This window comes from Macrosteles quadrilineatus, unplaced genomic scaffold (assembly GCF_028750875.1).
Source record: "Macrosteles quadrilineatus isolate MER2022 unplaced genomic scaffold, UCM_ALF_1.0 Scaffold_2__2_contigs__length_208266976, whole genome shotgun sequence".
NCBI classification, from domain to species: Eukaryota; Metazoa; Arthropoda; class Insecta; order Hemiptera; family Cicadellidae; genus Macrosteles; species Macrosteles quadrilineatus.
In genome coordinates, this window is record NW_026542595.1 from 150,523,726 (window position 1) to 150,543,309 (window position 19,584).

At 36.4% G+C, this 19,584-nt stretch overlaps 1 protein-coding gene across 4 annotated transcripts in view; it reads left to right on the forward strand.

The window, feature by feature from the left end:
* Positions 1–19,584, forward strand: part of LOC128985820 (protein still life, isoforms C/SIF type 2) — a 587,264-nt gene that overhangs the window by 23,870 nt on the left and 543,810 nt on the right. For 3 of the 4 annotated variants that reach the window (XR_008490076.1, XM_054405731.1, XM_054405730.1), the window contains 6 exons: positions 3,043–3,171; positions 3,696–3,755; positions 10,613–10,808; positions 11,297–11,395; positions 11,791–12,018; positions 18,843–18,972. Coding sequence is in view for 3 of the 4 variants with exons in the window: in XM_054405731.1 (XP_054261706.1) it covers positions 3,043–3,171; positions 3,696–3,755; positions 10,613–10,808; positions 11,297–11,395; positions 11,791–12,018; positions 18,843–18,972 (842 nt within the window). In the remaining variant the exon portion in view is untranslated. The remainder of the gene's footprint in view (positions 1–3,042; positions 3,172–3,695; positions 3,756–10,612; positions 10,809–11,296; positions 11,396–11,790; positions 12,019–18,842; positions 18,973–19,584) is intronic. The other variant, XM_054405729.1, reaches the window with a different exon arrangement.

The following is a 19,584-nucleotide window of genomic DNA, read 5'->3' on the forward strand; positions in this document are numbered from 1 at the left end:
TGTTTGAAAATATGGAGGTGTGGGGAAGAAGGAGGCAAGTGCAGTACATAGTGGGGAAGAAAGAGGCAAGTCTCTACTTGTTGCCTGTATAACGAGTGACTCACCGCCTGACCGCCAAGCAGGTTTGAAACTTAGATTGCACACCCTGAAAAGTTTGCAAAAGTGGACTTGCACCCTTTTTCCCCTGATGTCTTCATGTCATCTTTAAATTACCGTATTCACAATTATTTTAAAATACCTGGTAAATTGTAAGAGCAACTTAAATAAATCTTAAGAGCGCTCACTTGTCTCTGTAAGTTATTAAACTGCGCAGCGAGTATGAAACTTGCTGTAAAGGTATTCCACAAAATAAGCAACGGGTATTTAACTCCTAGGTACTAACTAATACATTTTTAAATTATGAAAATAGTTGTAACAAGTTTTATTTTATTGAGCGATTGTAAATGACCACAGAAAATTTCTTATTACTTGATTATATAATGCAGATTATAAAAGTAATTGTGAAATGAAAAAGTACAAGGCTCAACCGTAAATTGATTTCCGTAAATTGAACCGTAACTGATTTCCGAGGCACTACTAAGATAGCTAGTCCAAATCCGAGACCTGGTCCATATTCTTTCATTCATCAAATAAAATTCCACCTGGTTCTCATACCTTTGATACAATTGGTCTTCTAACACAGTTGTGTAGTGGTCAATTGTACAGTGCAAAAACTTTCCTTCATTATCCGGGAAAAATATGGGTTGCTTACTAGGGGTTATAGGGTTATAGCTTGGTAAACCAAAGTGGGAACTGCACTACACCACTGTTGTTACAGTAGTAGCCAACACAAATTGAAGGAAAATTGGTGCTCACACAAGCATGAACATGATTCTGTGAGGTGAGGTTTCTATGGCCTAAGATGACAACTACTGTTGCATCCATTGCCAGCTGAATGTATGTAAATTGAGTAGGACGTAGAAAATGGGGCATAAGCAGTGGAGAGGTTTTGGAGATGGTTGTAAACATTAACACGATTTAACAATTGTTTTTTTAATGTTACGCTCTGGCTGAGGTCGTTTATTGGTCTTGTTTGAGTCAGTGATCAAAGAAAGAGGAATTTTGAATGTGGATCACAGTATTACAATCATTTATATGGCAAACATCAAAATTAATCAGTCTTATAGCTGTTATAATCCTTCAATATTTTAAGTGTAAATTTTTTTCTGTGTCATTGGCAACCTTATTTTTTAAGGCAGACGTATTTATTTTTATAAATAAATTATTTTCTTCTGAACAAAATAATTACCTTCCCGACTCAACTGGTAATAATAATGATAACTAATAGGAAACCAAGACTATCAAGAGCACCTGTTAAATCTTATCGTCTTAAATATGTCGTTCAGAAAGCAACGCTTCCACAAATTTAAACACCAAATTTATCATTGCAAAATGATGATCACTGGCTGTCAGCTTCAATTTGCAAATGTGTATGGCCATCTGCGAACTCTTGCATATTTTACTTATGCATATTTTCTATGTCTAAGAAATTATTTGCATATACATTAGTCAACTGGCAAAGTGTTCCAATTAACTCCCTTCTCATAGAAACCTGAACACACAACTCAATTTATACTTGGCGGAAGTGTCTATTTTCCCTCATTCCGTTTTTGGCTAATATGATGAGTCTGATAATTGTATAGGGGCAGAAACTGGCTAGGAATAATTTTAATTAAAGAACATAGTTTCGGTCTAAGATCTAAACTAAGCTTACTTGGCCTTAACAGGTCTCTAGATGGAGAACCTAATTTACAATACCCGTAGCTCAAAATCAATTCATTAAACATTTTCCTGATGGACATTCAGGAATAGCTAGGCCGAGTGCAAAAAATACCTTAGTTAATGAGTTGTTAACTGTTTTTGTGTACTTCTTGTTACGAATTTGTTGCAAAAAAATAAAATGTATGTTTAGCCCCTAAACTGTATTTTACCTTAAATAAAATATAATATACGCTGACTTCATCGCATCAAACAGTTGTAATATTCCTTACAGCTGTTATGGGTTAACACTACCATCCTCGGACACATCCGAATCTCGACTGAAGAAGCTTCGACTGAAAAGTTGAAGCATATAACTTACAAATATTTACCAATATTACAGGTGGCATTGAAAATGTTCTGATCCTAAGATGGGACACTTTCAGAAAAATTATTGCTTTGATTGATTGACTTACTTTACCAGGGTACGTAGTTCAAGGCAAAATTAAGGCACGGTTTACATGAGCGACTTATCTAGCTGACTTGCATTGACTAGCATTCTTTGCGACCCGGCAATACACCAGTTCACATGAGCGACGAGTCCACGGACAAGATGAAAATATTGATATCAAAGCCACTCGGATCCATCACTGGCGCCCAATGAGAACAAAGGGAAGTATGCGAGCTGCAGCGTGACGACCGACCGCTCGTGTGAATGCTCTCATAAGGCTACGTGTACTGCTGTGCCACTAGAATGGGTGACTACCTAGCTGCAATGAGTCGCAACACTTGGCTGGGAAGTGGGGCCTGGCGATGGTTTGCGACACCAGGCTCAAACGCGGCTCGATCGCCGTCGCCCTACGCTCGTTTGAATGGCTCCATTTGATCCTATGTGGTCCGCTACCTAGTCCTGCTTACCCAGTCACAGCCTAGTCAGCTAGATAAGTCGCTCGTAAAGTGCCGATAGAAGTGAAGGTTGATAGTAGATCCTATACAAGATGAGCTGTGTTACTCACTAAGATCAGCACACTCTTTATCCAGAGTAATTTATTTATTCAAATCCAATCACCAAAAACAGAAGGTAGAACCCCTTAAGAGAAGAATGTAGAACTACCACAGCTTGATAGGCATTCTCTTGTCACCTTACATTTAGGTGAAAACTCCTGGACAAAACAATTAATTCTGTTGAAGTGACACAATACATTCATTTACTTTAACGTCCGAGTAGTTTATTCACTAATTTTACTGTTTGCTAATGTTACTAAGGTGTTAGTAGTGGTAGTGACTTTAGTCTCTTGTGTTCAGTTTTGGCTGGGGGAGGGACTGCCTTCCTAGTTCGCCTCAGAGATTTGATCGCTTGGCTTAAAGGAAAATCCAATGTCCTCCCGGGCTTAGAAGTCCCCTCCCCAGCTACCAAGTCTAAACAACCACATGGTACGTTTGCTAAACATGTTGTGAAATGTAACTTCATTGCTTCTGTAAAATATCCATAAATGTTTAACTCAATTTCGATGTGATGGATTAATGTTTCTCGCACAAGGAAAGATGAATTTTTCACAGCTTCGTAGTACATTATCTGGCCGTTGAGAATAATTTCAAATGTGGTGGTTTAATTTATAATTTTTTTTGTAGTTTTTCTTTTGTGTAGTCATGCTTTTCTAATCTATTTATTGTAAGTACAAAAGTAATCGATTTATAAAATAATGTAGCTTTAGTTATACTACTAAACCTTTTGAACTTTTATTTTCAAGTTTCTTAGTGTTTCTTCTAAGCATATAATATAGTCTAAGGACCAATTATTTGCTTAAAATTTGATAATACTAAAACAGTTAAATTAAATTGGAGAAGGGGACTTTTACTTCTGACTTTTTCTGTGAGTAAGTATTCCAAAAGCCTACTTCTGGAAATTTTAACCCGTTTTGTAAATTAAAGAAGCTTGATTTCAAAATTGTTTTCAGAATTCGCCGAACAACTCCCTGGAGTCAACAACACTAGGAGTCCATACCCCTCCAGGCGACGTGAGTATAAGATTAGAATTACATACTTACACTATATATATTTATGGGGTATATATGGAAAAGATAAGTATTTGAATTGATAGCATTGTTACTGAGTATAATAAAGCGGGGTTTTTAGTCCGGTGGCTTAGGGCTTTAGTTTACGAATACTGTTACCTGGTGGATAAAAGCACCAAATTTGGCATGAAGGTACCTTAGGGTATACTAATAAATTTTAGCCTAGGAGCCCTTTTGAAATTTTAAATATTTCCACACACGGCACCAAAATCCAAAATGGCCGACAAATACGACAAAAACTACCTTTAAAACAATCCATTCCCCTGTTAACTCTAAAATATAACTTAAATCCAACCAAGACTCTACAATACAAACGGGAGACATAATAAATTATATGAAAGAAATCTTATGTGTGTCTGTGTGTGAGTGTGTGGGGGTAGGTGTGTGAGTATTTATGTAACGAAACCTGTACTGGACATTGCGCAAAAATGGTCAAACCAATTTACTGCAAATTTGGTGTGGACTTTGTTAGTATCATATGTCAACATTTAGATATGTTTCCTTTTATTTATCTATTTATATAATTTTATTTTGTTTATTTTTACAATTTTCATCTATTTTTGTTTTTGTTTTAGATCTACAGAGTTAGGCAAAAGTATGGAACCCCCCAGTTAACTTTTTAACGCGTTGCAGTAGGAAACCCAAACTCGGCATATATTTACAAAATAAAAAAATTCACTTTTTCATTAAAGTTACAACTTTGCCCCAGCCCCCGGAATGGGGTATTTTGGGGGCAGCCCCAAATTTTCAAACTTAAACACCTATCATGTGACCACTCTTTTTAAAAGGTCCATCAAGAGAAGTTGAATGGTGCAAACCAGAGGTCAATATCGCACCCGTAATCAAAATGGCAGCCATTTTAATTTACGATGAGCAAGCAAAAGATAAAGTCTGGACATCTCCAGTTCACTTTATAACGTGTGGCAGGGGGGAAACCAATCTCGGCACATGTTTACTAAATAAAAAGAAATCACTTTTTCATTACAGTTAGAACTTGTACCCGGCTCCCAAAATGGGGTATTTGGGGGCAGTCCCAATTTTTCAAATGTAAACACCTATCATGTGACCCCTAATTTTAAAGGGTTTCTCAAGACAAATTAAATGGCGCAAACTAGAAGTCAATATCGCCCCCCTAATACTACTTACCGTGCCCGGAAATCAGACTTCGCATTTCCAAAAATTAGCTACCGATATGGTTTTGTCATTTGCATGTAAAAGATCATCTAATGTGCAAGACTGGTCTAGGCGTGGGCAGATCAGTAGATGGCCAGGATCCTGAATAGCACCACACGCGCACAAGATGCTTTCTTCGTCTGGTAAGAGACCCCATTCCTGCATGTTTGTCTTGCATTTTGGTACCTTGACCATAATTCGATTTAGGGTGTTCCACACTGTGTAATGAAAGCCTCCACCAGGAGCCAGTTCCTTCCTGGCTGGTAAGGAAGGGTTAGTCAACGTGGCCTCCCACTTTGCCACCCGATTGATTGAGAGTGATCCATCCAGGACTCGTGTCCGTGATAAAAAGCTCTTTCTGGACCGAAGCCGTCACTCTGCAGGTTGGTGGCCGTGTAATGGGTGACGAGGGTCTGTCTCTTGCTTAGTCATTTCTGCGTCGGCAGCGACATCACGTCAGATTGATGGAGGGGCGATCCCTATGATAGGATAGAGTTTGTGTACTGGGGTTGGTTTCAAACACCCAGTTACAATCCGAGCCATGTCATTGACTGCAATGTCAACCTTTTTCGCATGTGACGATGCATTCCATACTGTTGCAGCGTACTCTGCAGCCGACACACTAAGCGCTAAAGCTGAGGTTCTGAGGACATTAGGGTTAGCACTCCAGCATCTGCTGGTGAGCTTCCTGATGATATTATTCCTCGCTGAGACTTTACCTCTTGTCGCTATACAATGCGCCTTAAATGTCAGTGTGCGGTCCAGTATGACACCAAGATATTCCCCCCTAATCAAAATGGCAGTAATTTTGAAATATACCTTATTAACCTAGTAACAGGTTATAGCTGGAACACTAAACTCTACATACCTTTATAATATATGTCCACAATAATAAAATAGATGTTTTTTCTGACACTATTAAGCAGTTTAAATTTAAGATAAACGCTTCGCTTACGTAATGTAATCCATCCCTTTAGATTTGCAGCCAAAATAAGTGAAATTTTCATTAACGTTGTCCATTTTTATTAACTTGTATTCACTCTTTTTTACTACTATCATTACTGGTTTTGTATTGTCTATTTATGTGCACTTTTTGTAATTTTTTTTTCTTCACTTTATGTATTAATATTGTATCATTTTTCATTATAGCTGTTTTGGGTTTACACCTGTAGCTATTGTAAATTGTGTATAAATAAATAAAAAAAGATAATACACCTTTTGGCCAGTATTAAAATATTAAGTTTTTTTAAGATAACTGGGATTGTCAAGACTTTATCTTTTGCTTGCTCATATTAAAAAATTAAAATGGCTGCCATTTCGATTTGGAGTGGGATATTGACCTCTGGTTTGCACCATTCAACTTCTCTTGATGAACCTTTTAAAATGAGTGGTCACATGATAGGTGTTTAAGTTTGAAAATTTGGGGCTGCCCCCAAAATACCCCATTCTGGGGGCTGGGGCAAAGTTGTAACTTTGAGGAAAAAGTGAATTTTTTAATTTTGTAAATATATGCCGATTTTGGGTTTCCTACTGCAACGCGTTAAAAGGTTAACTGGGGGCTTCCATACTTTTGCCTAACTCTGTAGATCTAAAACAAAAACAAAAATAGATGAAAATTGTAAAAATAAACAAAATAAAATTATATAAATAGATAAATAAAAGGAAACATATCTAAATGTTGACATATGATACTAACAAAGTCCACACCAAATTTGCAGTAAATTGGTTTGACCATTTTTGCGCAATGTCCAGTACAGGTTTCGTTACATAAATACTCACACACCTACCCCCACCCACTCACACACAGACACACATAATATTTCTTTCATATAATTTAGTATGTCTCCGGTTTGTATTGTAGAGTCTTGGTTGGATTTAAGTTATATTTTAGAGTTAACAGGGGAATGGATTGTTTTAAAGGTAGTTTTTGTCGTATTTGTCGGCCATTTTGGATTTTGGTGTCGTGTGTGGAAATATTTAAAATTTCAAAAGGGCTCCTAGGCTAAAATTTATTAGTATATCCTAAGGTACCTTCATACCAAATTTGATGCTTTTATCCGCCATGTAACGGTAATTTCACTAAGCCACCGGACTATTTCTAGGAGGACCATTTGTTAAATGCCAAAAGATCAGTGACAGCTGAGTCTAGTATTTAGCCATAAGAAACCAAGGATTTTTTCTGGATTGAAACAGCTGTCACTTGATTGGTTGTCAAAAACTATATCCACTCTGTTGTTTTCTGTAGCTTCAACAAGTGCCTTTTCTACACTTGTAGTAGAAAATCATCAATCATGTACAATTACAGTACAAATAACATTTATTACTCGGATCCTCTATCATATATATAATTTAAACTAACCCTTTCAAAATTTGTGGTAATTGAAAAGATGAATGGGCTTTGAACCAAAGTGCTGGGAACTATAGGTCGGCCACTTAGAAAGCGACCTCTTCGTAGCATTGGTGCGAGAGAGAAATACCGAGCTGTGGGAGTGAGACAGACTATGGCTCTACCCCCACTCGGCTGCCATCCGCACCCCTCCCGTCATGGCCGTTTTCACACTGCACGACACGACAACCGGACGTCACCGACACGGCACCGCCCCAATGTCGTGGGAGTTGGAATCCTGTGTTACCAAATGGAACTGCTTACACACACACACCGACACTGCAGTGTCGTGCCGGTGACGGCACCGGCACAATACAGGGTGTTCATTTGAAAACTTTCCATATCTGTTGTGTGCAAAGGTAAGGCTTTTAACACTTGTTTGTTCTCATTTCCCCCTAATTTGGACATGCCAAATTCAATAAAATTATTTTCAATTTTGAAAAATGCCCCAAAAGGGCCCAATTTGGGGGGTAGGGGTGCTTTTTGAGAAATTTTCAAATGTAAACATGGGTTGTGTGATACATCAGTTTAAAGGTCTAATCACCCCGATCATTTTGGTGCAAAAAAAGTTTAATTATCTTTAACCGTATTTACAGGGTGGGTCAAAACGTTTTAAAAAAGGACTTTGAAGTTAAGTACCGTATTACCCTAACTACTGAACGGAACAGCGCCAAATTTCTTTCCAAGCTTATTCTTGAGCTACTCTTTAAGATAACTTGTAGTAAGGGCATTTTCCAAGTTATTTTATAACTTTTAAAAAATCTCAAATTTTAAGAATAAAAGAAAGCTGAAAACTCAAAATTCTTAAATATCAAGGTATAACAAATTTCATACCACGTGAAAGGTCCTTTTTTAACAAACATTTTACGTATTTAAGTTTTCTTTCTATCTCTTACCGTTTAAAAATTGCAGTGGAAAAACATAATTTTCCATGGTAAAATTATAACTAGTTTTCTAATAAAACACATTGCACTTTGTTCAACGATGTAGTAGGATTCATAATAAATTGATCGACTACTTTTACGTGTGTCAGAATTCATCTTGGACCCTTCATCCTGTTCTTTTCTCATTGGTAACTGAGCCAGTTTCAGAAAACTTCCTAACTAAATCATTTACAGCCATATGACTCAAGGTTATACCTGGATATCTATTGTTAAACACTTTGCAGTTATCCTGGAACACTTTTGTTATGACCAATAAGTAAAATAAAGTATATTTTTTTAAGTTTACACCATATTTGATTAGGTACTACAGGAAATGGTACTTTTGAAATTAGTACTACCATTGACTAGTCAATGGTACTACAGAAAGCGGCCCACGCTTGGGTTTTTCTCATCAGCTATAAAACTTGTTTCTCACAAAGTAAAACGTAATGACTTGTTTGCCTATCTGCCTAAACATAATTATGAATTGTTTCCTTCAGTTATTGTACCATTTAATGTGTCTAGAGACGAATTTTGGCTGTTTTATTAGAAAACTAGTTACAATTTTACCACGGAAAATTATGTTTTTCTACTGCAATTTTTAAACGGTAAGAGATAGAAAGAAAACTTAAATACGTAAAATGTTTGTTAAAAAAGGACCTTTCACGTGGTATGAAATTTGTTATACCTTGCTATTTAAGAATTTTGAGTTTTCAGCTTTCTTTTATTCTTAAAATTTGAGATTTTTTTAAAATTATAAAATAACTTGGAAAATGCCCTTACTACAAGTTATCTTAAAGAGTAGCTCAAGAATAAGCTTGGAAAGAAATTTGGCGCTGTTCCGTTCAGTAGTTAGGGTAATACGGTACTTAACTTCAAAGTCCTTTTTTAAAACGTTTTGACCCACCCTGTAAATACGGTTAAAGATAATTAAACTTTTTTTGTACCAAAATGATCGGGGTGATTAGACCTTTAAATTGATGTATCACACAACCCATGTTTACATTTGAAAATTTCTCAAAAAGCACCCCTACCCCCCAAATTGGGCCCTTTTGGGGCATTTTTCAAAATTGAAAATAATTTTATTGGATTTGGCATGTCCAAATTAGGGGGAAATGAGAACAAACAAGTGTTAAAAGCCTTACCTTTGCACACAACAGATATGGAAAGTTTTCAAATGAACACCCTGTATAAGTCACTATAAGTCACTGCACAACACGGGTTGTGCAGTGTGAAAATGGCCATTGGCGGAGAGGGGGAACATACCTTCCCTTGCCGTTACCTCCCCTACATGCGCTAAAAATCCTCCCGCAGGTCGCTATCTATCTGTTCGACCTATAGTAGAGTTTTATAGCTTCTTTTGTTTGAAATTCATTACCCAATCATTAACATGACAAATAAATTCACCATGTAAGTAGATGAGACATAGTATACAATACAAAGTGTTTAAATAACATATAGAACATAAAAACACGTCCCTACTTTAGCTTTGTGACATATAATCCTGAAAAGAGAGTAAGAAACTTATTGCATTGTGTTGAGAAAGTAAAGTAGTCTAATGGATCACATGTTGATTAATACATTCACTAATACAGCCTTTGTGATGTTTATTATAATGAATAATGAATCATGAATACATGTCATGCCATCAAGTTGACTAGGGACAACCAAATAAAAAAAATTACATTATTTCAAGCACTAGGATTCATCAAATTGAGTGAGAGAACAACTTTGGAGTGAAATGGAGCTTTGTTACCAAGCAAATTTTTTTTTATAGGACCCATTGTTATTAGCTGAATTATTAAAAACTGCTGAGTTCAGTTTTAGAGTTTCAAGCTGTATAGGTAAAAGCATAGACAAATGAATAAATATAGACTGTCAAAGGAAGGCTCCACAATGTGACGCTAGAACGTACTCAGTGTTCAATTCACTGCCGTCGTCGTCTCCTCGCAGTATGCTACCAGCAGACGCTGCAGCGGTGTGCGCCATAACTACACGGCACTCCTAACATGCCAAAGAACATATGCTAACCACAGCACTGTTTTTGGTTTATATTTAATTCTTTTTATCTAAGGTAAAAGGTTCTGACTTTTCTTAAGAACTGCTGATCTAGCAAGTAGAAGCACTATAACCACCCAGTTACCCAGCTATTGTTTTTAAACAGCTGGTCCTAGTCAGTAACAAAGCTGCAAAATTCATCTCACTCTGTTCCCCCTCATATATATTCCACTCATATGTTTCACTCTGGTGTCCAGCATTTTCTTTCTTTGTAACATAATGTGAATACTCTTGGTAAGGGTGCTTGTATTTGTTGACAGGGCCTGTTAGCAGTGCGAGCATGAACAAGTCATCCACCTTGCCACTGCCCCATCGGCTAAACATGGAGCGGCCAGCGAGTAGTGCTGATCGTAGAGATAGGGACAGAGATAGAGAAGGGTACTACAGCGATCGCAATGAGTTGCTCAGGGAAAGAGACAGAGAACGTGGTTATCTCAGTGATCATAACTCTTCCAGGTCAGTGAACATTTTAAAATCGCCATCTGATAAACGTCTAACATCATCCTTTTGAGTAAGATCACTCATTTTGGCGTAATTATCTCTACTGATACTGATACAGTTCTACAGTAGGGATGGGAAATACAGCTACTTTGAAATAATAGTTAGGAAATATTATAGGAAGTAATATATTTTGCCTATATATATAACTAATATATATACTTCCTTGTCAAGGTCGTTTTAGCCAGCCCCTGTTAATAGGAAGACACAATCAGCAGAGACCTTTGTACTGGTCAAGGCTATGTTTACTACTGGAGAGCGTCTGGTATCCAATATTTACTATTTAAGTCACAAGTCACATATGTCTTGGGGACATCCACTCTTTATCCAAGTCCACATGAATACAGCAGAAGGAGGGTTTGAGAATGGACTACGGTAATCATTTCTTAACCGTATAATATTCCTAACTCACAATTAAATATGTGAAGATATGGTACTGTTTACAGCAGAGACCGTAGCCGGGATGGTTACTACAGCGACCGAAATGAGCTACTCAGAGAAAGAGAGAGGGAGCGTGGATACTTGAGTGATCACAACAACTCTAGGTAAGTGAGGAATCATATAGAAATATATACAACAGAAAGTTATATTTTTTTAAATTGATGTATTAGAAGGACGGCTTAGTATATGACACATAAGTGAACAACTTTTTTTTGTTTTTAAAACAGTAGTTTGTTGTATTAAACCAAAGTACTGAATTGTTTCCTTAGCTGGTTTAACCCAATTTCTGATACACTCAACATCATGACCAAGTTAACAAAAAAACAACAAAATTAGAATACCCCAAAACAAACGAAGATCATTTCAGAAAATGTCTAAAGATTCATTTGAATATAATATAATTTCCTAGGAGAATCTGTGTAGTATTTGATTTAACAATAAATTATTCAGTTATTCATAGATTTTATATGGCAAAGTTGTAATGCAACTTTTTCCACAGTCGCTGTGCGTCTTGTCTGGGTGAGTCAGCTCGCGCTCAATGGTTCCGACACTCAGACGGGTGGCGCTCGGGTAGCTCAACACTCGGGTCTGGCAGTGTCAGCACGTACCCGAGCAGTGCGGGGGGCAGCAAACGCTCACCCTGGGACTCTCTCCCCTCACTGAGACATGAGAACAGTCTCAATGACAGTGGCTACAAGAGCAACCGAGCTGACTCCTTTGAGCAAAGGTGAGACTATTTTTGATAGAGGTATGCCTTTACCTTTAACACTGGTTGCCTGATTTAGTGACTATATCCTCTTTTGTACTAGAATCCCCAGTTATAATTCTACAAATCACCAGCACTATTGATTGTCTATATTTTTGTACCTACATTATTTACTTTTGAAAACTTGTTACTTTTAATTTAATTTTCATTTTTACCCTTGTCTAAATTTCCAAATATTCATAAAGGTTCTAGGGACTGAGACAAATATGTCTATTATAACTGTTTTTGAAAGGAAATGCAAGAAATGCCAATGCAAGGAAGAAATGCAAGGGAATGCTTTGAGACACAAAAAAACGTGTTTTAAAGGGTTTTAAATTGAAATGTTTTGAGAGTAAGGCCCTTTTCACCAAGCCCTGAAACAAAATATTGGTTTATCTAGTTTGCAGGTGCAATTCCTCGTAGCTACACTTTTCCAGTTAAGATTGGTCAGGACTGCAGTTTGTATGTTTTGCACTATAATTCCGAGAGATGATGACGCCCTACTCCCCTTCCTTGCGGAGGAATTTTCCTCATACTTCTGCCCCCAACAAACCTAAAACTACTTGTGCCCTTGGGCCCAGGCCCATGATCTTTTATTAAAAAACATCAGTATACAAACATTTTTTATGGTGATATCAGTCAGGATAGAGTTAAAAACTTTGAAAAATACCAAATTTATCGGTCTTAAACATCAGTCTTACAAGGCAAGTATCAACACAATTATTTAGTCTTATGTTATTATTAGATTGATATTATTGGAGTGACTTTTGGCTTTGAAATAAAAAAAGTACTTTATTTTTCACAATTAATATTCATTTACACCCTGTCATATATACAATCCATAACAAAAAACACAAAAAACAATGGTTTATTTAAACCGTCTGTTTAATTAGCACCCTGCTTTGAATGAACATTATTAAAAACTGTTACATGAAGTACCTATTTAACTATACAAATTAAAATAACAAATATTATTGAAGTTCAGCTCGTAATAAAAAACTGATCATAAAATAAAAGCAATATCAATTTTTATAAAATACTTACTTGTTTTGGCTATGTTTACAGTAGTAATACCCCCGCCGCAGCAAACCTGCAGACTAAGCGAATTTCCATTTGCCTGATTGGATCTACACTAAAATGCCTCCTTAAAAATATAAAATTTATTCCTTATTTAAATAGAATTATTTCAACAAGTACAGTTGGTTGGTTTGCTGTAACAGGGATGGTAAAAAAGTGTTTTTTGTTGTAAAATGTTAATAGTTTAGTAAGAAATGAATGTATTTTCCAAATTCCACCAAAACATGTTCATAAACAAGCAAACTACAACGGTTGACTTATTCTCTATAAGAATAACAAGAGAATTTTAAATTTACAATTTTTTTGAATTTTCTTCAAAATTATTAGGCGCACACTAACGCTTCCTAAATTATTTGTTTTTTAAGCTCTAAAAAATGGTTTGGAAAAAAATTGTGAAATTTTTGTTTTTTAGGGTCAAACATTTTAAAAACCAACTTTTACTCCATAAAACCCCTCATAAACCCCTGTTACCATATCCTGATCATGCTGGTTCGCGAACTCCTTCTAATAAATGTAAGTTTACACGTTTATACCAAATTTCATCAAAATCGGATCATTTTTGCTCGAGTTATCGCGCTAAGGGACACACATATATATATATATAAATATATAAATGAATTTGAATAGATGGTATTTTTGGCCTCTAGGGACCTCAAAACAAAAAAGTAAATTGGTCCTGGGTCCAGGTCTTACCATGAGTACTACGGTAATAGCTTATTCCCTATATGGGAAATTCGCTAAAATATGTCTCACACTGCTTACACTTAAAACGTCACCTCATTTGTGATGTCAAAACAAAAAAATGATAAAACAATTAAAGTAATACTAGTGGCCTGTAGGGGCCATAGCCCCTAATTTAGACTACAATAAAAAAACCATATATAAAAAGACAAATATTCTAAATATGTTTCTAAAATTATCAATTTTATGTTACTTAAAATTAACAGTGTTTCTTGTTTTATATCTTGGTTTTCCTTCCGTTGGAGTCGTATATTAGTTGCTTCTAATGTGTCAATGAAATTGCCTACAATTGTAAAATAATGATTAAATCAATAACACAACATATTACAATGGAAACGTGCACACGGTGGGCCTGAGCTGGGCTTAAATCATACAGCCAAACATTGCACATATTTTCTAATTTAAAATTGAAAATTTGTTTTTCCTACAGTTACCTAACAATGTACATGTTCTCTCACTAATTTGAGAAAGCAAAGTGGCCAATTCGCTCATCAGTGAGACAATGTTAACATTGTCTCACTCTAATTACTTTGTCTCACTCCAGATTTGCAACGTGAAGGCACGAAATAGTGAGCGCGTAACATGCAGGCAACGTCGTATGCGCGCTAAATACGTTGGCAGCACTGGCTGTAAATCAGCTGGTCAGCTGTTGAACTGTTGTATTTGTCACTTCACATTAAATGTTATATTACAATTTCACTTCTGTGTAAAAATAGGTTATGTTTCTTCACCAATTTATTTGTTTTATGGTAACTGTAGGAAAAGTATAATGTGCAACTCGAGTTCAAAGTACAATTGCCTCACTCGAGAAACCATTCCTCACTCGCCTACGGCTCGTGAGTAAGGTTTTCTCTCGAGTGAGTCAATTGCTCACTTTTCTCACTAGTTGCACAAATAACTATTGTCTTCTTACGAATTCTGTTATAGTTTCCATTTTGAGAACCAAATGTAAAGGTTTTAAAATTATTATTAATTATTATGAAGGCAACTCCCCATTTGGCGGTGGTAAGTCAGAAATATATCAATGAATTTGTCCCTGAATTTTAAGAAAGTTAGGCCCATTTCCCTGAATCTCTTTTTGTGTAGCGGAAAGCGACGCAATAGCCATTGCACTGTTGTATTGCCTTATGTTTTTTATGAAGTTCGAATCATGTAAAAACAGCTAGTTCGTCATTTACTTGTGGTTGTGGCATGTCCATTGTGGCAACATGCGTTTAAATGTCCATTTGTGGCCTCCTCTGGAAGTGAAATGCGCCACAATGCATGCAAGTGCTTTAAGAGGACCTAGATTGTGAGAAACAACTCAACTCATTTTCCAGCGTTCTTCTAAAGACAGGTTGTAAAACAGCTTCTGGATTTCTTTCATAGTTAGGCCCTACATGACGTTCTCTTTTGCATTTCTTAAGTCTGTTGAATTCCTGGACACTCTTCCACGTCTTGCAGGTCCCCTACCCTGTCTAGTTACGTCACTCAAAAACGGAAAACAAAAAAATAAACACAATTCTTTTTTAAACATTTTAGTCTAGGCATATTAGGAAAGTTAGCAGAAAGTTTAGGTACAGTCCTAATCATCACTTTTCTTTATGTTTTTTGGGTCGCTGAACACGAATATGAGGTTTGCTGACAGATATTTTGCCCGGAACATTGGTTGTTTTGTGAAAAACCTTAAAATTTGGGCACTTTTTTTGGTTGTTCAGGCGAATCTCGGTAAGTATGGGTTTTTGAGAAAATCCTGCTTTGTAAAATTGAAGATGACAAAATTTACTACAAGTTTCCTATATAATGTTTGTTTCTACGACGAACCGTTTCGCCACTAGAGCACACTAAAAAATGCCAGAACTACAAAAAATTAAAAACATTGCTAAATGCTGCCGTTTCACATTACGTTTTCATGGAAACAACCCATATTACGATAATTTTAACTATTTATTCATGATAACAAACTGAAACACACTTAAAAATATTCCCGCCGCAGCAAACCTGCAGACTAAGCGAATTTACATTTCCCTGATTGTATTTACACTAAAATGTCTCCTTAGAAATATCACATTTATTCCCTATTTAAATAAAAGTTTAACGAGTACTTAGGTTTGCTGCAACAGGGAGGGTAAAAAGGTGTTTTTTTAAAGGAAATAATTTAGTATGAAATGAATGCATTTTCCAAATTTGATCAAAATATGTTCATAAATAAGCAAACTACAACAGTATACTTAGTCTCCATAAAAATAACATGGGTATTTTATAAATTTACAGATTTTTCGAATTTTATCCGTAACCATTAGGCACATAACAACGCTTTAATATACTAAACTATTTGTTTTTTTAAGCTCTACAAAATGGTATGGAAATAAATCGCTAAATTTTAAGTTTATATGGTCAAAAATAGGAAAAACCAATTTTTACCCCATAAAACCCCCTATAAATCCCTGTTCCCATAGTCCGATCATGCTGGGCAAAACCAAAAATGAAAATAAACCCTAATCGTTTTACAAAGGTTTTACCTTGGGTTTCCATGGAAACAACCCATGTTACGATAATTTGAACTATTTATTCATGATAATTAACTGAAACGCACTTGATAAATCTATGCCAAGATGTATGACTGACTGCTGGAACATTTCCCGTTCCCACAAAACACCCAATTATTTTCTCAGCACAGGGATGTTGCTGGCCACAGGATTGACTGCTATAGTGGTTGAGAAAAAAGGATGAAATACATTAAAAGAGTTGTAGATATTTTTTAACTTTGGTAAGGTCAAACTCAGACGAGTAGACCGTGTCCAGCCACTTGCCATAGTAAATAACGCGATGAAAGTAGAGAATTCTTACCCGTAAACCACAACACATTGTTTCAACGTATCAGCAACGCTAAGAATTCTGATGAAGAACTACACTTCTTGTCCTTCTGACGGAGAAAATTCCAAAAATCTGTAAATTTAAAATGCCCATGTTATTCTTATGGAGACTAAGTAAACTGTTGTAGTTTGCTTGTTTATGAACATATTTCGATCAAATTTGGAAAATGCATTCATTTCATACTAAATTATTTCCTTTTAAAAAAACACCCTTTTACCCTCCCTGTTGCAGCAAACCTATGTACTCGTTAAACTTTTATTTAAATAGGGGATAAATGTGATATTTCTAAGGAGACATTTTAGTGTAAATCCAATCAGGGAAATGGAAATTCGCTTAGTCTGCAGGTTTGCTGCTTCGGGGGTATTTTTAAGTGTGTTTCAGTTTGTTATCATGAATAAATAGTTAAAATTATCGTAATATGGGTTGTTTCCATGGAAATGTAATGTGAAACGGCAGCATTTAGCAATGTTTTTAATTTTTTGTAGTTCTGGCCTTTTTTAGTGTGCTCTAGTGGCGAAACGGTTCGTCGTAGAAACAAACATTATGTAGGAAACTTGTAGTAAATTTTGTCATATTTAACTTTACAAAGCAGGATTTTCTCAAAAACCAATACTTACCGAGATTTGCCCGAAAAACCAAAAAAAAGTGCCCAAATTTTAAGGTTTTTCACAAAATAACCAATGTTCCGGGCAAAATATCTGTCAGCAAACCTCATATTCGTGTTCAGCGACCCAAAAAACATAAAGAAAAGTGATGATTAGGACTGTACCTAAACTTTCCGCTAACTGCCACTTATATTCCTAATATGCCTAGCCTATTTACCAACATTGACTTTCGGAATAAATGTAAACATTGCAAATAAATAAGTAACAGCTGATAGAATGCAAACGTTTTTCAGTTCCCATACATTTCTTAGGGTGGATATTTTACGTTATATCTCGTATTCTGGTAACTTTATGGGAATTCTGCTATTTTTCCCGAGTCCCTGGGGTCAAGACCTTTAATTTAAGACCTCTCCCACTTTTCTGCGACTTACCAGACGTCCACAATTTTCTGGTAAAAATTTGGTCTTACAGAATTATATATATAGATTTAGAATTAATTAATTAAGAACGCCTTCGCAAAGGAAACGCAACTACAACGCCCTTCAGTATTGCGGGTACTGCATTGACTTTTTGCAGGCGTATTTAAATTTTTTTGGAAATCTGGTCTCAAATAACTCTTGATCAAAATAAAATCTTGACTTATAGAGTGAGATTTAACATTTCTTGAAATTTCGAGACTTGTCCATCCCTACAAACAAGTCTATGCCTGTAATAGTGATCACCATTAAAAAATAACCCTTGAAAGGCCAATTAAGTTAACTGTGATAATAATATACCGTACAAAAGTGGCGGATTAGTACAATGAGGGGTTGGAATAATTATACCATTAAATGTTTCCTCCAACCTTTCTGTGGCTTATAAAAGAGTGGCTGCAATAGCTTAATCGGATGCATCTTGTCTTGACAGTGGAAGGGGCAGTCCTTTTATCAGCAGGAGTTATACAAGATTTTGCTATTTCATCCTTTTAAGTATTAAACATTTTACTTCACTACTTAAAGGGAAGGAATTGACATTAGCGAGGACTCTAATCTTCTCAGAGAACCTTGGTATCCACCTGGCATAGTAAGAAAGCATATTCAGCGCTCAACTTTCAAAGAGAGATTTCAATCAATTTGGGCAGGAGGCATAGACCTACAAAATTAAATTTATGCTATGCCCCCAGTACATTCTCGCCGAGGCGCTTGCCCGTAGTTCCCATAATTCGGACGAGAGCTTATGCGAGGTAACCCTGTACACTCTCGCTTTGTCTCACAGTCAAAATGGAGGCAAACTTCGATGTGGAAGTAGCACTCACATCAAGTACCTCACCTATTTTCCTAGGTCATTGAACCAACCAGTCAGCCAGAATTTGGTTTACTCGGGGGAAAAACCAAGCATAGGCTCAACAACTATTTAGTAGCTTTTGAGACAGGTACCATAATATTTTTCAGGATTCAATCCTTTCAAAATTCTTAGGAAGCACATCCAAGTTGTACATGGATGTATAAATAAACATTATGTCCTGAGTTTTGCTTATGCTTGTTGCAGGGGGACGTTTGATCGGCAAGACAGTCTACGCTCAGACTATATGAGTGACCGAGAATCGCGTTACGGTATCGTGCAGCAAGCCTCCATCGAGAGTACGGACTCGCGGCTGTGTTATCTCACATCATCAGAGGTGAGTGCTTATTTGTTGAGTTCACTTTTGTTCTTTTGTTCTTGAACATTTTTATAAAAAAATTTGTCTTAAAATAATGTAATAAATTAAGTTTTGGATAAAATAGACACAAGGGTAAACATTAGCACGTAGAAGTGGTGTGTTTAGCTGCGCCAGTTGGTAGTGTCACGCCTCATTGGGTTTATAGATATTTGAGTGGAAACCTAACTCGCCACTGTAACCACGTCAGTTCAGCTTTCCACATTGGCTTTCTCTTCCGCCAGTGGCTAGCACTAGTTACGTCTCCTCATAACCCCCGTCGCACTCCTCTCCTCCTCGCCATCACATACGCTAACACTGGAGGGAGACATTGAGCTCTGTGCGATAGGAACTTCCTAGTATTTGCATCCTGGGCTCTTCGTTGTTCATCACAAGTTTATTGGCTCTGTAGGTTGTACATAAGCACTGCCACCCACAGTCCCACGGTCATACCATAGCCTATAAGTAAGTTTCCTCTGTACCTTACTTCTGTGTGATCTCTCTCACTTGGGAATGCCAATATTGATAATCTGTTACAAGAATGATGGGTAGATTGAGGGTGTAAAAAGAGAAATGAGTGATATTGATTAAGTT